Source organism: Bombina bombina, chromosome 2 (genome assembly GCF_027579735.1).
Source record: "Bombina bombina isolate aBomBom1 chromosome 2, aBomBom1.pri, whole genome shotgun sequence".
In the NCBI taxonomy this organism is placed as follows: Eukaryota; Metazoa; Chordata; class Amphibia; order Anura; family Bombinatoridae; genus Bombina; species Bombina bombina.
In genome coordinates, this window is record NC_069500.1 from 1167441914 (window position 1) to 1167462109 (window position 20196).

Here is a 20196-nt window from a genome sequence, read left to right on the forward strand (position 1 = left end):
TCTGATCGGAACATTAATCAGGAGATTGTTGTTCCTTCCTTGTGTCTTAAGAGACTTCTGCACAATTTGGACACGGTCCGTGCTTTATAGTTTTATTTAAAGGCGACTAAGGATTTTTGCCAGTCTTCTTTGTTTGTGGTTTTCTTGGGAAAACGTAAGGGACAGAGAGCTTCGAACACTTCTCTTTCTTTTTGGCTAAGGAGCATAATACGTTTTGCTTATGTGTCTGCTGGACAGCAGCCTCCCGAGAGAGTTGCGGCTTATTCCATAAGGGCTGTTGCTTCCTCATGGGTATTCAAAACTGTAGTTTCTGTAGAACAGATTTGCAAGGCTGCAACCTGGTCCTCTACTCTTTTTCAAGGTTTTACTAATTTGACTCTTTTGCCACGGCTGAGGCTGTTATCGGGAGAATGGTTCTTCAAGCAGTGGTGTCTTCCGTTTAGGTTCCCTGTCTTGTCCCTTCCATATCATCTGTGTACTCTAGCTTGGGTATTGAATCCCATTAGTAATTAAGATGATCCGTGGACTCATCGTGTCTTAAAAAAGAAAAGAAAATGTATGCTTACCTGATAAATGTATTTCTTTTTTGACACAATGACTCCACGGCCCGCCCTGTTCTTTACGACAGGTTGTGGGTTATTGTAAACTTCAGACACCTCTGCATCTTGGCTTTTCCTTTCTCTTCCAAACTTCGGTCGAATGACTGGAGTGGGAGGGAAGGGAGAAGCTATTTAACAGCTCTGCTGTGGTGCTCTTTGCCTCCTCCTGCTGACCAGGAGGTGAATATCCCATTAGTAATTAAGATGATCCGTGGACTCATTGTGTCAAAAAAGAAATAAATTTATCAGGTAAGCATAAAATTTTCTTTTCCTGCCATGTAGTGCTCCAGACACCTACCTAGATATCTCTTCAAGAAAGAATACCATGGGATAGAAGCAAACTTGATAACAGCAGTGAATTGGAAACTTTTACAAAATTGTATGCTCTGTCTGAATCCCAAATAAAAATTTTAGTTTCATACCCCTTTAAGTAAAGCTTCATGCTATATATAGGATTAGAAGAAAATAAAAAAACAACCAATAAACAATTTAGTAGATTTTGATTAAAAATAAATTTAAATTTCTTTGTATGTGCTTTTTGTCAATTTAAGTAATTATTTAAAAAGCAGTGGTAAAGCCTGTGCACACCGGCCCGCACAGGGTATTGTGTAGGATCCCCCTAACCCTCCAACCTCCCTGATCCCCCCTCAAAAAGCTCTCTAACGCTCCCCCCTCTAACTATTGACGCCATCTTAGGTACTGGCAGCTGTCTGCCAGTACCTATAAACCCCTTTTTTTTTTTATAATTTTTTTTTTTTTGTAATTTTTTCTGTAGTGTAGTGGACCCACCTACCGCGATCGCCATTTACCCCCCCCCCCCCGGCAACCCCAAACATCTTTTCTGTAGTGTAGCTACCCCATCCCTCCCTGTCCCTTAAAAAAAAAATCTGTAGCATAGGGCCCTCCCACTCCCTCCACTGCTGAGCCGACCCACCCGCCACATGCCCACACATCCCGCCGGCACCAGCAGAAGAACGTTACAGATGGTGACACACACAATGTCAGCTTCTGTAACGATCAGGCATCTGCTCTCATATGGAGCTGGAGCAATGATCGCGCTCCGACTCCATATGTGGCAGATGCTTGGAGCTTCAGGAACTCCAGCTCTCAGCTGTAACTTAACAGCCGAGAATGCTAGAACTTCCTGACACTATCTTGCGGTTAAGGCCAGCTATGTTTGTCCTTGCGCAGTCTCTACTGTGCATGACTGGGTTGGACAAACATACTTGGCCTTTTATTATATAGGATAAATGTGTTATTTAAATGTGCACATTCTGCCGAATAATAACTTTTTAAACCAACACAATTCTGCATCTTATTTATTACATTTCCTGATCTATCACGGAATATGAGCAGATTAAATATTTTGCTGTTTGCCAAGTTACATACCTTTCTAAAATTTGGTTGGCATTCTTGATCAATCCACTTTGAATAAATAGAAAAGGATTTGTTTGTGGTCAAATCTTCACATGTAAAACCCATACTTTCAGCAAACAAAGACGCTAAAAATAAATTAGTTTAAAAAGAAAAACAAGGTGAACATTTTCAAAAATTTTACAAGTAGAAGTCAATTTATTGTAACCTTGGGGGGAAAAAAAATCAACCTAAATTGTTTAAATGTACTCTAATAATAATAATAATAATAATAATACAGATAGAATGTTTAAAGGGACACAAAACCCAAATTATTTATATCATAATTTAGATAGAGCATGCAATTTTAAGCAACTTTCTAATTTACCACAATTAATTTACATTTAGCCACCAATCAGCAAGCACTTAACCAAAAGTAGGGCAGCTCCAATGCTTACATTCCTGCTTTTTCAATTAAAGATAGCAAGAGAACAAAGAAAAATGTATAATAGGAGTAAATTAGAATGTTCCTTAATATTGCATGCTCTATCTGAACCATGAAAGAAAAAAAACAGGATAAAAAATGTATTTATTTTATTTTTTTAAAGCACTACCCCCCCCCCCCACAAATTTTAAAACTAATATAATCGTAACAGGAAAAAAAATACAAACATACTTTATTGCAAACACAAACCGACAAATAGCCAGCATCGGTGTATTCAAAAAACTCATAAAGTTACCCTAGTGTTAGGCCCACTAATGGCGGAATATGGCAATATTGTGTGACTCAAATCCAAATTTTAATGTAAAAGCATAAGAGATTTTTGCAGGCAATTTTTTTTTTTTGCATCATTTAAAAAAAAATACGTTGTTTATTTGCAAGGGGATGTGAGCCAATACCCCTTGTTTTGTGTAACTATTTGGTCTTATTGGAAGCACTCCCAAAGATGAAAGATCTATTTTTTTAAGGTGTGGATTTGATAGAAAGACTGAAAGACAACTGTTTGCCTAATGTACACACAGTTCACATCATGTCCATTAAACGTTGACTGCTAGTGTATATGCAACATAGATTCAACCCCTTGTTATGCAAAAATAATACTGAGACCATTATTTTAGATTGATCATTTTGCCTTATTTGGCATGTATATTTCATAAGATGGATTGACATACCTGATTCTCCAACTAAAAATGTGTGTCTAGTATGTTCCATCACAGCCCTAGCCACGCCAATGGCATTCTTTATACGTTTGAGATTAGCAACTGCTCCGATTTCCATTGTCTTACTAAAATATAAAATGTAACAAAATAAAAAAAGCTTTAAGTAAATGCAATTTGTAGTCACGTTGAACATGTTTTACTGGTGCATTCAAAATCTTCTAGAAGCATTTTCGCAGAATCTTTATGGTCTGCAATGTATGCATGAATTTGAAATGTGCAGAGGGCCGAGCTTTGTATGGTCTATTGCATAACTAACATTGCCACCATACGTGTAGTAATATTGTTTTAGACAAACGTAAAAACGTTCTGCTGTACATTTCAACTTTACGTTATGTACTTTTAAACGTAAATATGAGTAGGTACCAGAACAAGAGATTCTGCGATGTATGAGATATCATATTCAGGACTAAGGAATTAAAGGGATATGAAATAATCTTTTGTGATTCAGACAGAGCATGCTATTTTAAAAAAAGGTTCTAATTTACTTCTATTATCAAATTTTCTTCGTGCCCATGACATTCTGTGTTGAAGAGATACCTAGATTGTCATCTGGAGCACTAAATGGCAGGAAATAGTGCTGCCATCTATTGCTCTTTCAAATGGATAACATTCCTGCAAAACTGCTGTCATATAGTGCTCCAGAAATGGGCTGGCTCCTAAGCATATGTCCCTGCTTTTCAACAAAAGGTACCAAAAGAACAAAGAAAATTAATAGAAATAAATTAGAAAGTTGTTTAAAATTGCATGCTCTATCTCAGTGATGTCAAACCTCAGCACTCCAGATGTTTCAGAACTACATTTCCTGTGATGCTTAAAGGGACATTAAACCCAAATTTTTTCTTTCATGATTCAGATAGAGAATACAATTTTAAACAACTTTCTAATTTACTTATATAATCTAATTTGCTTCATTCTCTTGATATTCTTTCATGAAAAGCATATCTAGATATGCTCAGTAGCTTCTGATTGGTGGCTGCACGTATTTGCCTCATGTTATTGGCTCACCAATGTGCATTGCTATTTCTTTAACAAAAGATATCTAAAGAATGAAGCAAATTAGATAATAGAAGTAAATTGGGATGTTGTTTAAAATGGTATTCTCTGACTCATGAAAGAAAAATGTTGGGTTTAATGTCCATTTAAGCACTCTGAAGTTCAGTCAGGCATCATGGGAAATGTAGTTCGAAAACATCTGGTGTGCCAAGGTTCGCCATCACTGCTCTATCTGAATCATGAAAGAAAAAGTTTGAGTTTCATATTCCTTTAAGCCACACATCCTCAAACTTGGCCCTACAGAGGTTTTGGAACTACATTTCCCATGATGCTCAGCCAGCATATCAGCTAGCTGAGCATCATAGGAAATGTAGGTCCAAGACTTCTGGAGGGCCAAGTTTGAGGATGTCTGCTTAAGCCTTTCTAGTGAAGTATTACCAATAAGTATGTCAGAAAATAAATTGATACTTATCCATTGAGGTTAGCTACAAATATAGAAAATGTCAGCACACACATAGCTATTGGTTTACTTACCCATTCATAATCATTGCATCTAAAGTGGTTTCGCCTGCTTCATCAGGACTTCCTCCATACCCCACAGTGCCATCACACTGATCTATTTCACACTGAGTGCAGCCTTGCTCTACTGCATCCAAAGGAGATCCTCCTGAATTTAATACTCGCCATGCTAACAAAAAAACACAACTATGAATGTCAACAAGCTTGTAGATTTGCTGGTATACTAGTAACTAATAGTTTATTTGAGACTTCCTCTCATTGTTTTAGGTTTCAACACTAGGGATAAATACAATAAGGGAGTTAATGGGGCAGTTAATAATTAAAGGAATCAATTATAAACACCATCTAAATAGAGGAGATATGTTTTTCTATAGAAAGACAACAAAAAATATCAGTCAAGGCAAAACATTTTTAAAACAAATTAACATCTCGTTTGTTGCAACCTTTGAAACAAACTAGGTTTGCTCTGGAGAAACCAAGGATAGCACGATAATATTAGCAATGGCTATATTGTTTTACAGTAGTTAAATGATTAAAGGGACAGTAAAGTCATAATTAGACAAAACATACAATTTTAAACAACTGTCCAATGTACTTATTTTATTTGCTTCCTTCTCTTGGTATCCTTTGCTGAAATGTTTATCTAGGAAAGCTCAGGAGCAGCAAAGAACCTAGGTTCTAGTTGATAATTGGTAGCTGCATATATATACCGATTGTCATTGGCTCACCTATGTGTTCAGTTAGAAACCAGTAGTGCATGGCTGCTCCTTCAACAAATGATACCAAGAGAATGAAACTAATTTTACAATAAAAGTAAACTGGAAAGTTGTTTAAAATTGTATGTTCTTCCTAAATCATGAAAGAAATGTTTTGTGTTTCATGTGACTTCAAGTCAACTAGAGAAATATATGTAATAGGTTTAGCCTTGTGAAATTTGCAACATGTATTTCAATTTCTGAGAATCAGAAAACCCACTAATATTTTAGAGCTAAATTACATAAAAAAGGTGCAAAAATAATAATTATTAAAAATTATGCACATATTCCATATATATGTTAAACCACAAATCTTACCTCTCTGAATCATTTTGAAAATAGCAACATTTTGAAAAGATAAAAAGGCAAATCCAGTAAATAAAAATTAAAAGACTATCTTTTATAAGGCTATATTAACATGCACTAGTATTATTGTTAAGCAACTGTTCAAGAAACATTTCCCATTGGACTTTTAAGAAAATATAGTTGTCCATATTTTGGAATTGCCAATAATGAAATTCTTCTAAATCGACAAATTCAAAATTGGTCACTGGCCGGATCATGTTATTGGTATCCTTACTATTAGAGACAACTATGATATATATCTATCTTCCGAATCGTGCTGAGGATAGATCTCTCATAAGGGAATTCATTATGGAATACCAAAAGGTGTTAACAGAAAGGGTCTTGAAGTTAGGTGCAGGTGAATCTTATTAATTTATCCCAAATAATTAGGGTTTGATTTGAATTAGTAATTTGGGAAGCTGGGACGTTTGGAAAGTGAGGCCAGCAAGAGCTAATCAAATATCCTAGCACATCAAATAAATATAATTAATCATTTTATATTAAAAGCTCAATGTGTTTACTGTCCCTTTAAAGTCATGCACCAGGTGCAAACCTGTGCAATGTCAAAGCGATGGTAAATCCTAACGTTTTTGCAACACTAGATTTTACAAATAAATGAGACTTTCAGCCATAAGGTATAAAATACTTCATGCTGAAAGTTCCTTTATTTGCCTGCAGCTTATACCATGCTGAGCGCCTCAGGCAGCCCATGGCAAAATGCCATTTTTTTAATGAGGTGACTGTGCCACCTCTTAGCCAATAGCCGTGCGGGACAGTCAGCATTATGCTGGATAGCTAGCACGCTATTAACCAACAACACTGCATAATCTGCAGGCAAATAAAGGGGGACTTGCCGTCATGCAGTATAAATAACGTCATGCTGAGAGTCCCCTTTATTTGTAGCACTGGTAAATCCTAGCGTTTTAAAAACACTAGGATTTACCATCACCTTAACATCATTTATTGACGAAGCAGCAGGCATATACGAAGCAAGAGGCATATATTTGCATCCACCAATCAGCAGCTAGCTCCCAGCTACTGAGCCTAACTAGGTATGCTTTTCAACAAAGGATACCAAGCAAACATAGCAATAAAGATAATAGAGGTAAATTGCAACATATAGGACCCATTTATCAAGCTGCATATGCAGCGCTGGAGCCCTAGCAGGGCAACACAAGTTGAAGTACCATTAAATACAGTAGGATTGCACAATCAACAAGAGCATAATAAAAACACTTGCTCCCAATTTTAAATGAGCAGTTTTTTATTTATTTTTTTTACAAACTTCAAAGTTTACTACTATTAGCTGGTCCCCTATATAATGTGATAGCCTTCAGCCAATCACTGACTAATTTACATATAAGCTGTGAATGTTTGCATATTCCCAGTAGTAGCTGATGCTTTCGAAGGTGTGCGTATAGAAAGACTGTGCACAATTTGATAATGAAAGTAAATTAGAAAGTTGTTTAAAGCTGCACGCTCTATCATGAAAGTTTAATTTTGACTTAAAGGGACATGAATTCAAATTTTTCTTTCATGATTCAGACAGAGAATACAATTTTAAACATCCCAATTGGCTTAATTCTTTAGGTATCCTTTGTTGAAGAAATAGCAATCAAATGGGTGAGCCAATCACACGACGCATCTATGTGCAGCCACCAATCAGTAGCTCCTGAGCCTATTTAGATATACTTTTCAAGTATATCTAGAGAATGAAGCAAATTAGATAGAAGTAAATTAGAAAGTCGTTTAAAACGGTATGCTCTTTCTGAATTATGAAAGAAAAACATTTGGTTTCAGGTCCCTTTAAAAGAGACTTGAACCCAAATATTGTTCTTTTATGTTTAGATAGAAAATACAATTCTAAACAATGTTCCAAATTTCTTTTGTTATCAAATTTGCTTGGTATCCTTTATTGAACAAAGCAAATTAGATGATAGAAGTACTTTGGCATATTTTTTAAAATGTCATGTTCTGTCTGAAAATTTAATTTTTACTTTACTGTATCTTTAATTTTCCTTCTAAAAAGCAGTGTTCTTAAGACCACTAATTCCTCTGAATTAGACAAGCCCTTTTATCACGCAAATGGTTGTGCAAGAGCAGGGGGACAAGGCAACAAGCAAATACCTTGAAATAGAAGCATTTTTGCATCATATTTCTATTAGCAAAAATACTTCTAATAAAAGTTATTACTGGGTTTTTTTTTTTTGCATCATACACACATATCCTGTGAGGGCCTGTGCACCAGTATATAAATCCCACACCACCTCAGAGGGTTAGCAGCAGCTTGTATTACACAAATTACGTATTCAGAAACAATACATACCAGTCACCTCTCTGATAATGCATAGTGTTTACATACTAGTGCATGGGCCCTCACAGGATATGTACATATGCTGCAGAAAACCAGTAAGAACTTTTACTAGGAGTATTTTTACCTTTCTATCCCTTTAAATTAAATGACTAAAAAACAAAAATATCTGAGAAATTCATAACTCCCTTATAAAGCCAAATATTACCTCCACACCCACAAAAAGTGCTCCTTAAAAGGACAAGAAACCCAAAATTTTTCTTTCATGATTTAGAAAGAGCATGTCATTTTAAACAACTTTCTAATTTACTTCTATTATCTAATTTGATTCTCTTGATATCACTTGCTGAAAAGCATATCTAGATATGTTCAGTAGCTGCTGATTGGTTGCTGCACATAGAGGCCTTGTGTGATTGACTCACACATGTGCATTGCTATTTCTTCAACAAAGGATATCTAAAGAATTGAGCAAATTAGATAATAGAAGTAAATTGGAAAGTTGTTTAAAATTACATGCCCTATCTGAATCATGAAAGTTTAATTTTGACTAGACTGTCCCTTTAAGTGAAAGTCAACCCTAGCGTTTTTGAAACTCTAGAATTTACTATTGAAACAAATAAAGGGGACTAAAGGGGACTTTCATTCATGATGTATAAAATAATTTATGTAGAAATCCCCTTTGTTTCAACCAATCGCCCTACTGAGCTGCTAAGGAAGCCCACAGCAGATCGCTGTTTTTTTGCGTGTGGTAAATTCGGCATTGCACCCTTGGGAGCCGGATTTACCGCACGGCTATTTGCCAAGAGGTGAAAATGTCACCTCTTAGCAAAAATTAAAGGAGTTCTCTAGATGAAGTATCTTATACTTCATGAATGAAAGTCCCCTTTATTTGTTTCAATAGTCATTCTTAGTGTTTCAAAAACGCTAGGCTTGACTTTCACTTTAGTAAGTAAATGCAGTCTTTTCCAGATTTGAATTCACACTCAGGGAGTTTAAAGTGAAGGTCAATTCTGATGAATCAGTGAACGTTTTTTAATACTACTATTAAAAACAAGGGCACTTTAATTCATCAAAATTGACATTTCACTTGTTTTCTTCAAATACTTACCTTTTAATCTTCACAGCCGCACCAGCGATTCCCCCGGCCGTCTAAAGCCTCTTCATACGCCAGAAATGACAAATCCGGCTTCCTCCAATCACGGCTTCCCCCCAGGGGGAATCTTGGCCTGAGGCAACAACGTAATTGGAGGAAGACAGATTCGTAATTTTGGGCCTGCGAAGTAAAGTATTTGAAGAAAACAAGTTAAACGTCAATTTTGAATAATAAAAGTGCCCTTGTTTTTAATAGGATTATTAAAAACCGGGCACCTCTTCATCAGAAATAACCTTCACTTTAAACCAATATGAAACACAGACAGTAATATAAAATATTTAATTATGTGTAGTAAAGAAACAAGAAGTGCACTACCTTGCTTTTTATTTTGCTTAGAGAAGCCAAATACTGTAACACATTTTGTAACCTACGGTTTTTTTTTTTTTTTTAAATGTTGCAAATTGTCTAAATCAGCTTTCTACTAGACACACTCATTTACAATAGCCACAATAAGGGAAATAACCATTTTCACAAGTTTTAAAATCTTTTGGAGGTGGAAGTTTAAAACGATTTTAGATGACTTTTAGCAATTCGTTATTTATTACATGTACGCATACACAGTGCATACATAAAAGTAACTGTAATTCCCCTTGCATTAAATTCAAACCCCATTTATTGTTTTAAAAATTCCTTTAACAAAAAAACTTCGTGCCATTCTTGGGCAAAGAACTCAACACGGTCAAGGTGTTAACGGGTCGCTAAATTACTATCACATGACTGCGGCGTCCACCCGTGACTTCACCTGCCTCTGCAGCGTTCTGGAATGACCAAGTGTTGATTACTAAAGGCAACAAGGCATCAGATTGCGGCCGCACCGAGGATTCCACCCTACACAGCAGCCCCGCAAGAACCCACAAATATAAGACGCTAATACCGCAAACCGAAGCACCCATTGCTGGAGAAATATAAGTAACCAGGAAATGAAGGGAAGCGAGCACGCGCAAGGTCTGGTCACTAGCAGAGCGCGCTCCTGCTTTAGCTCCTCCCTGCCATTAAGTAGAGTGACTGTGTGTGTTGGTAGTTGTATCGTTGGAGATATAGAGACATTAGTTTATTGAAAAACTGAATTATTTAGTTATACTGTTTAAATTGGCTGTATGGTTATTGGAAGCATACTATTTTTGCATATTTAATAAAATTTATTAAAGATAAAATAAAACGGTCATAACTGGAGATGCGAAATATTGGCAGTTTTTCAGAAACGTCATGTTATTTAAATATTAAAGGGACACTGAACCCAATTTTTTTCTTTCGTGGTTCAGACAGAGAATGCAATTTTAAGCAACTTTCTAATTTACACCTATTGACATTTTTTCTTCGTTCTCTTGCTTTCTTTATTTGAAAAAGAATGCATCTAAGCTATTTTTTTTGTTCAGAACCATGGAAAGCACTTGTTTATTAGTGGGTGAATTTATCCACCAATCAGCAAGAACAACCCAGGTTGTTCACCAAAAATGGGCCGTCATCAAAACTTAAATCTTACATTTCAAATAAAGAAACCAAGAGAATGAAGAACATTTGATAATAGGAGAAAATTAGAAAGTTGCTTAAAATTGCATGCTCTATCTGTATCACGAAAGAAAAAATTTGGGTTCAGTGTCCCTTTAATCAGAAATGCAAATGAGGGTTTATATAGTGTTTGAAACAGTTTATTCAGAAGATTATTATATTGGCATGTTTATTTGTAGGGATAGAAAGGTCAACTTTGAAATGTACATGGGTGCAGTTTAAAATAGAAGCTTTTTATTAATATACTAATATTAACAACAATATTTATGCTAAAATGTATTACTGTTATTCAGCGTCATACACACATGTTGTGAGGGTCCATGCAGCAGTATTAAAACACTATACCTTCACAGATAGTCAGCAGTAGCATGTATGATACAAATTAAGTCTCCGCCAGCTCTCTAAGCTTGAATACTGATGTATTTATTATTATTATCAGTTATTTGTAGAGCGCCAACAGATTCCACAGTGCTATAAACATAGGCGTTATACAAGGTAGCAATTATAGGGATCAAATGGGTAGAGGGCCCTGCCTAGAGTTGCACTGTTGTAGATCGCTCTTGTGAAGGTGATCTGCAAGTAGTGATGTCGCAAATAGTTCCCCGGGGAATAGTTCCCGGCGAACATAGCATGTTCGCATTCGCCGCGGCGGGCGAACATATGCGATGTTCGATCCGCCCCCTATTCGTCATCATTGAGTAAACTTTGACCCTGTATCTCACAGTCTGCAGACACATTCCAGCCAATCAGCAGCAGACCTTCCCTCCCAGACCCTCCCAGCTCCTGAACAGCAGCCATTTTAGATTCATTCGGAAGCTGCATTGTTAGTGAGAGGAGGGACAGTGTAGCTGCTGGTGATTTAATAGGGAAGTTGATAGCTAGGCTAGTGTATTCAGTGTCCACTACAGTCCTGAAGGACTCATCTGATCTCTGCTGTAAGCACAGCACCCCAAAAAGCCCTTTTTAGGGCTAGAACATCATTTTTTTATTATTTTTTTCCCTGTGTAATCTAATTGCAGTTGCCTGCCTGCCAAGCACTTTGCCCAGTGCCACCACTCATATCTGGTGTAACAGTAGTGTAAATTTAAAAAAAAAACTTTTTTGACTGTGAAACATCAGTCTGCTAGTGTAATCTAATTGCAGTTGCCTGCCTGCCTGCCAGCGTGTGTGCCAGGCCCACTTGCCCAGTGCCCCCACTCATATCTGGTGTAACAGTAGTGTAAATTTAAAAAAAAAAAAAAAAAAACTTTTTTGACTGTGAAACATCAGTCTGCTAGTGTAATCTAATTGCAGTTGCCTGCCTGCCAGCGTGTGTGCCAGGCCCACTTGCCCAGTGCCACCACTCATATCTGGTGTAACAGTAGTGTAAATTTAAAAAAAAATTTGACTGTGAAACATCAGTCTGCTAGTGTAATCTAATTGCAGTTGCCTGCCTGCCAGCGTGTGTGCCAGGCCCAATTGCCTAGTGCTACCACTCATATCTGGTGTAACAATAGTGTAAATTTAAAAAAAAAAAACTTTTTCGACTGTGAAACATCAGTCTGCTAGTGTAATCTAATTGCAGTTGCGTGCCTGCCAGCGTGTGTGCCAGGCTCACAGCGTATACTGTGCCCACTTGCCCAGTGCCCCCACTCATATCTGGTGTAACAGTAGTGTAAATTTAAAAAAAAAACACTTTTTGGACTGTGAAACATCAGTCTGCTTTTTTGTGTCAGGCTCACAGCGTATACTGTGCCCACTTGCCCAGTGCCACCACTCATATCTTGTTTAATAGTAGTGTAAGTGTACATTTAAAAACAAAAAAAACTTTTTGGACTGTGAAACATCAGTCGGCTTTTTTGTTTCAGGCTCACAGCTTATACTGGGCCCACTTGCCCAGTGCCACCACTCATATCTTGTTTAATAGTAATGTAAGTGTAAATTTAAAACAAAAAAAACTTTTTGGACTGTGAAACATCAGTCTGCTTTTTCGTTTCAGGCTCATAGCTTATACTGGGCCCACTTGCCAAGTGCCACCACTCATATCTTGTTTAATAGTAGTGTAAGTGTACATTTAAAAACAAAAAAAACTTTTTGGACTGTGAAACATCAGTCTGCTTTTTTGTTTCAGGCTCACAGCTTATACTGGGCCCACTTGCCCGGTGCCACCACTCATATCTTGTTTAATAGTAATGTAAGTGTAAATTTAAAAACAAAAAAAACTTTTTGGACTGTGAAACATCAGTCTGCTTTTTTGTTTCAGGCTCACAGATTATACTGGGCCCACTTGCCCAGTGCCACCACTCATATCTTGTTTAATAGTAGTGTAAGTGTACATTTAAAAACAAAAAAAACTTTTTGGACTGTGAAACATCAGTCTGTTTTTTTGTTTCAGGCTCACAGCTTATACTGGGCCCACTCGCCCAGTGCCACCACTCATATCTTGTTTAATAGTAGTGTAAGTGTACATTTAAAAAAATAAAAACTTTTTGGACTGTGAAACATCAGTCTGTTTTTTTGTTTCAGGCTCACAGCTTATACTGGGCCCACTCGCCCAGTGCCACCACTCATATCTTGTTTAATACTAGTGTAAGTGTACATTTAAAAAAATAAAAACTTTTTGGACTGTGAAACATCAGTCAGCTTTTTTGTGTCAGGCTCACAGCGTATACTGTGCCCACTTGCCCAGTGCCACCACTCATATCTTGTTTAATAGTAGTGTAAGTGTACATTTAAAAGATAAAAACTTTTTGGACTGTGAAACATCAGTCTGCTTTTTTGTTTCAGGCTCACAGCTTATTCTGGGCCCACTTGCCCAGTGCCACCACTCATATCTTGTTTAATAGTAATGTAAGTGTAAATTTAAAAACAAAAAAAACTTTTTGGACTGTGAAACATCAGTCTGCTTTTTCGTTTCAGGCTCATAGCTTATACTGGGCCCACTTGCCCAGTGCCACCACTCATATCTTGTTTAATAGTAGTGTAAGTGTACATTTAAAAACAAAAAAAACTTTTTGGACTGTGAAACATCAGTCTGCTTTTTTGTTTCAGGCTCACAGCTTATACTGGGCCCACTTGCCCGGTGCCACCACTCATATCTTGTTTAATAGTAATGTAAGTGTAAATTTAAAAACAAAAAAAACTTTTTGGACTGTGAAACATCAGTCTGCTTTTTTGTTTCAGGCTCACAGATTATACTGGGCCCACTTGCCCAGTGCCACCACTCATATCTTGTTTAATAGTAGTGTAAGTGTACATTTAAAAAAAAAAAAAACTTTTTGGACTGTGAAACATCAGTCTGTTTTTTTGTTTCAGGCTCACAGCTTATACTGGGCCCACTCGCCCAGTGCCACCACTCATATCTTGTTTAATAGTAGTGTAAGTGTACATTTAAAAAAATAAAAACTTTTTGGACTGTGAAACATCAGTCAGCTTTTTTGTGTCAGGCTCACAGCGTATACTGTGCCCACTTGCCCAGTGCCACCACTCATATCTTGTTTAATAGTAGTGTAAGTGTACATTTAAAAAATAAAAACTTTTTGGACTGTGAAACATCAGTCTGCTTTTTTGTTTCAGGCTCACAGCGTATACTGTGCCCACTTGCCCAGTGCCACCACTCATATTTTGTTTAATAGTAGTGTAAGTGTACATTTAAAAACAAAAAAAAACTTTTTGGACTGTGAAACATCAGTCTGCTTTTTTGTTTCAGGCTCACAGCTTATACTGGGCCCACTTGCCCAGTGCCACCACTCATATCTTGTTTAATAGTAGTGTAAGTGTACATTTAAAAACAAAAAAAACTTTTTGGACTGTGAAACATCAGTCTGCTTTTTTGTTTCAGGCTCACAGCTTATACTGGGCCCACTTGCCCAGTGCCACCACTCATATCTTGTTTAATAGTAATGTAAGTGTAAATTTAAAAACAAAAAAAACGTTTTGGACTGTGAAACATCAGTCTGCTTTTTTGTTTCAGGCTCACAGATTATACTGGGCCCACTTGCCCAGTGCCACCACTCATATCTTCTTTAATAGTAGTGTAAGTGTACATTTAAAAACAAAAAAAACTTTTTGGACTGTGAAACATCAGTCTGCTTTTTTGTTTCAGGCTCACAGCTTATACTGGGCCCACTTGCCCAGTGCCACCACTCATATCTTGTTTAATAGTAGTGTAAGTGTACATTTAAAAACAAAAAAAACTTTTTGGACTGTGAAACATCAGTCTGCTTTTTTGTTTCAGGCTCACAGCTTATACTGGGCCCACTTGCCCAGTGCCACCACTCATATCTTGTTTAATAGTAGTGTAAGTGTACATTTAAAAACAAAAAAAACTTTTTGGACTGTGAAACATCAGTCTGCTTTTTTGTTTCAGGCTCACAACTTATACTGGGCCCACTTGCTCAGTGCCACCACTCATATCTTGTTTAATAGTAGTGTAAGAGTACATTTAAAAACAAAAAAAACTTTTTGGACTGTGAAACATCAGTCTGCTTTTTTGTTTCAGGCTCACAGCTTATACTGGGCCCACTGGCCCAGTGCCACCACTCATATCTTGTTTAATAGTAGTGTAAGTGTACATTTAAAAAAAATAAAAACTTTTTGGACTGTGAAACATCAGTCTGCTTTTTTGTTTCAGGCTCACAGCTTATACTGGGCCCACTTGCCCAGTGCCACCACTCATATCTTGTTTAATAGTAATGTAAGTGTAAATTTAAAAACAAAGAAAACTTTTTGGACTGTGAAACATCAGTCTGCTTTTTTGTTTCAGGCTCACAGATTATACTGGGCCCACTTGCCCAGTGCCACCACTCATATCTTCTTTAATAGTAGTGTAAGTGTACATTTAAAAACAAAAAAAACTTTTTGGACTGTGAAACATCAGTCTGCTTTTTTGTTTCAGGCTCACAGCTTATACTGGGCCCACTCGCCCAGTGCCACCACTCATATCTTGTTTAATAGTAGTGTAAGTGTACATTTAAAAAAATAAAAACTTTTTGGACTGTGAAACATCAGTCAGCTTTTTGTGTCAGGCTCACAGCGTATACTGTGCCCACTTGCCCAGTGCCACCACTCATATCTTGTTTAATAGTAGTGTAAGTGTACATTTTAAAAATAAAAACTTTTTGGACTGTGAAACATCAGTCTGCTTTTTTGTTTCAGGCTCACAGCGTATACTGTGCCCACTTGCCCAGTGCCACCACTCATATCTTGTTTAATAGTAGTGTAAGTGTACATTTAAAAAAATAAAAACTTTTTGGACTTTGAAACATCAGTCTGCTTTTTTGTTTCAGGCTCACAACTTATACTGGGCCCACTTGCTCAGTGCCACCACTCATATCTTGTTTAATAGTAGTGTAAGAGTACATTTAAAAACAAAAAAAACTTTTTGGACTGTGAAACATCAGTCTGCTTTTTTGTTTCAGGCTCACAGCTTATACTGGGCCCACTTGCCCAGTGCCACCACTCATATCTTGTTTAATAGTAGTGTAAGTGTACATTTAAAAAAAATAAAAACTTTTTGGACTGTGAAACATCAGTCTGCTTTTTTGTTTCAGGCTCACAGCTTATACTGGGCCCACTTGCCCAGTGCCACCACTCATATCTTGTTTAATAGTAATGTAAGTGTAAATTTAAAAACAAAGAAAACTTTTTGGACTGTGAAACATCAGTCTGCTTTTTTGTTTCAGGCTCACAGATTATACTGGGCCCACTTGCCCAGTGCCACCACTCATATCTTCTTTAATAGTAGTGTAAGTGTACATTTAAAAACAAAAAAAACTTTTTGGACTGTGAAACATCAGTCTGCTTTTTTGTTTCAGGCTCACAGCTTATACTGGGCCCACTCGCCCAGTGCCACCACTCATATCTTGTTTAATAGTAGTGTAAGTGTACATTTAAAAAAATAAAAACTTTTTGGACTGTGAAACATCAGTCAGCTTTTTTGTGTCAGGCTCACAGCGTATACTGTGCCCACTTGCCCAGTGCCACCACTCATATCTTGTTTAATAGTAGTGTAAGTGTAAATTTAAAAAATAAAAACTTTTTGGACTGTGAAACATCAGTCTGCTTTTTTGTTTCAGGCTCACAGCGTATACTGTGCCCACTTGCCCAGTGCCACCACTCATATCTTGTTTAATAGTAGTGTAAGTGTACATTTAAAAAAATAAAAACTTTTTGGACTTTGAAACATCAGTTTGCTTTTTTGTGTCAGGCTCACAGCGTATACTGTGCCCACTTGCCCAGTGCCACCACTCATATCTTGTTTAATAGTAGTGTAAGTGTACATTTAAAAACAAAAACAACTTTTTGGACTGTGAAACATCAGTCTGCTTTTTTGTTTCAGGCTCACAGCTTATACTGGGCCCACTTGCCCAGTGCCACCACTCATATCTTGTTTAATAGTAGTGTAAGTGTACATTTAAAAAAATAAAAACTTTTTGGACTGTGAAACATCAGTCTGCTTTTTTTGTGTCAGGCTCACAGCGTATACTGTGCCCACTTGCCCAGTGCCACCACTCATATCTTATTTAATAGTAGTGTAAGTGTACATTTAAAAAAATAAAAACTTTTTGGACTGTGAAACATCAGTCTGCTTTTTTGTTTCAGGCTCACAGCTTATACTGGGCCCACTTGCCCAGTGCCACCACTCATATCTTGTTTAATAGTAGTGTAAGTGTACATTTAAAAAAATAAAAACTTTTTGGACTGTGAAACATCAGTCTGCTTTTTTTGTGTCAGGCTCACAGCGTATACTGTGCCCACTTGCCCAGTGCCACCACTCATATCTTATTTAATAGTAGTGTAAGTGTACATTTAAAAAAATAAAAACTTTTTGGACTGTGAAACATCAGTCTGCTTTTTTGTTTCAGGCTCACAGCTTATACTGGGCCCACTTGCCCAGTGCCACCACTCATATCTTGTTTAATAGTAGTGTAAGTGTACATTTAAAAAATAAAAACTTTTTGGACTGTGAAACATCAGTCTGCTTTTTTGTTTCAGGCTCACAGCGTATACTGTGCCCACTTGCCCAGTGCCACCACTCATATCTTGTTTAATAGTAGTGTAAGTGTACATTTAAAAAAATAAAAACTTTTTGGACTGTGAAACATCAGTTTGCTTTTTTTGTGTCAGGCTCACAGCGTATACTGTGCCCACTTGCCCAGTGCCACCACTCATATCTTGTTTAATAGTAGTGTAAGTGTACATTTAAAAACAAAAAAAACTTTTTGGACTGTGAAACATCAGTCTGCTTTTTTGTTTCAGGCTCACAGCTTATACTTGGCCCACTTGCCCAGTGCCACCACTCATATCTTGTTTAATAGTAGTGTAAGTGTACATTTAAAAAAATAAAAACTTTTTGGACTGTGAAACATCAGTCTGCTTTTTTGTGTCAGGCTCACAGCGTATACTGTGCCCACTTGCCCAGTGCCACCACTCATATCTTATTTAATAGTAGTGTAAGTGTACATTTAAAAAAATAAAAACTTTTTGGACTGTGAAACATCAGTCTGCTTTTTTGTTTCAGGCTCACAGCTTATACTGGGCCCACTTGCCCAGTGCCACCACTCATATCTTGTTTAATAGTAGTGTAAGGGTACATTTAAAAAAATAAAAACTTTTTGGACTGTGAAACATCAGTCTGCTTTTTTGTGTCAGGCTCACAGCGTATACTGTGCCCACTTGCCCAGTGCCACCACTCATATCTTATTTAATAGTAGTGTAAGTGTACATTTAAAAAAATAAAAACTTTTTGGACTGTGAAACATCAGTCTGCTTTTTTGTTTCAGGCTCACAGCTTATACTGGGCCCACTTGCCCAGTGCCACCACTCATATCTTGTTTAATAGTAATGTAAGTGTAAATTTAAAAACAAAAAAAACTTTTTGGACTATGAAGCATCAGTCTGCTTTTTTGTTTCAGGCTCACAGCTTATACTGGGCTCACTTGCCCAGTGCCACCACTCATATCTTGTTTAATAGTAGTGTAAGTGTACATTTAAAAACAAAAAAAACTTTTTGGACTGTGAAACATCAGTCTGCTTTTTTGTTTCAGGCTCACAGCTTATACTGTGCCCACTTGCCCAGTGCCACCACTCATATCTTGTTTAATAGTAATGTAAGTGTAAATTTAAAAACAAAAAAAACTTTTTGGACTGTGAAACATCAGTCTGCTTTTTTGTTTCAGGCTCACAGATTATACTGGGCCCACTTGCCCAGTGCCACCACTCATATCTTCTTTAATAGTAGTGTAAGTGTACATTTAAAAACAAAAAAAACTTTTTGGACTGTGAAACATCAGTCTGCTTTTTTGTTTCAGGCTCACAGCTTATACTGGGCCCACTCGCCCAGTGCCACCCCTCATATCTTGTTTAATAGTAGTGTAAGTGTACATTTAAAAAAATAAAAACTTTTTGGACTGTGAAACATCAGTCTGCTTTTTTGTTTCAGGCTCACAGCTTATACTGGGCCCACTTGCCCAGTGCCACCACTCATATCTTGTTTAATAGTAGTGTAAGTGTATATTTAAAAAACAAAAAAAACTTTTTTGACTGTGAAACATCAGTCTGCTTTTTTGTGTCAGGCTCACAGCGTATACTGTGCCCACTTGCCCAGTGCCACCACTCATATCTTGTTTAATAGTAGTATAAGTGTACATTTAAAAAAATAAAAACTTTTTTGACTGTGAAACATCAGTCTGCTTTTTTGTGTCAGGCTCACAGCGTATACTGTGCCCACTTGCCCAGTGCCACCACTCATATCTTGTTTAATAGTAGTGTAAGTGTACATTTAAAAAAATAAAAACTTTTTGGACTGTGAAACATCAGTCTGCTTTTTTGTGTCAGGCTCACAGCGTATACTGTGCCCACTTGCCCAGTGCCACCACTCATATCTTGTTTAATAGTAGTGTAAGTGTACATTTAAAAACAAAAAAACTTTTTGGACTATGAAACATCAGTCTGCTTTTTTGTTTCAGGCTCACAGCTTATACTGGGCCCACTTGCCCAGTGCCACCACTCATATCTTGTTTAATAGTAGTGTAAGTGTACATTTAAAAAAATAAAAACTTTTTGGACTGTGAAACATCAGTCTGCTTTTTTGTGTCAGGCTCACAGCGTATACTGTGCCCACTTGCTCAGTGCCACCACTCATATATTGTTTAATAGTAGTGAAAGTGTACATTTAAAAAAAAAAAAAAACTTTTTGGTCTGTGAAACATCAGTCTGCTTTTTTGTTTCAGGCTCACAGCTTATACTGGGCCCACATGCCCAGTGCCACCACTCATATCTTGTTTAATAGTAGTGTAAGTGTACATTTAAAAAAAAAAAAAACTTTTTGGACTGTGAAACATCAGTCTGCTTTTTTGTGTCAGGCTCACAGCGTATACTGTGCCCACTTGCCCACGGCCACCACTCATATCTTGTTTAATAGTAGTGTAAGTGTACATTTAAAAACAAAAAAACTTT

General features: G+C 36.9%; 1 protein-coding gene across 1 annotated transcript in view; it reads right to left on the minus strand.

Annotated features, from left to right (window-relative positions):
• The window catches only part of AGA (aspartylglucosaminidase), a 149361-nt gene extending 139192 nt beyond the window's left edge, over positions 1-10169 (minus strand). The window contains exons 1-4 of the mRNA XM_053703858.1: positions 9992-10169; positions 4701-4854; positions 3126-3238; positions 1989-2101 (exon numbers count right to left, since the gene is read on the minus strand). Coding sequence (XP_053559833.1) covers positions 1989-2101; positions 3126-3238; positions 4701-4854; positions 9992-10142 — 531 coding nt within the window. The 5' untranslated portion in view covers positions 10143-10169. The remainder of the gene's footprint in view (positions 1-1988; positions 2102-3125; positions 3239-4700; positions 4855-9991) is intronic.
• Positions 10170-20196: the final 10027 nt, after the last annotated feature.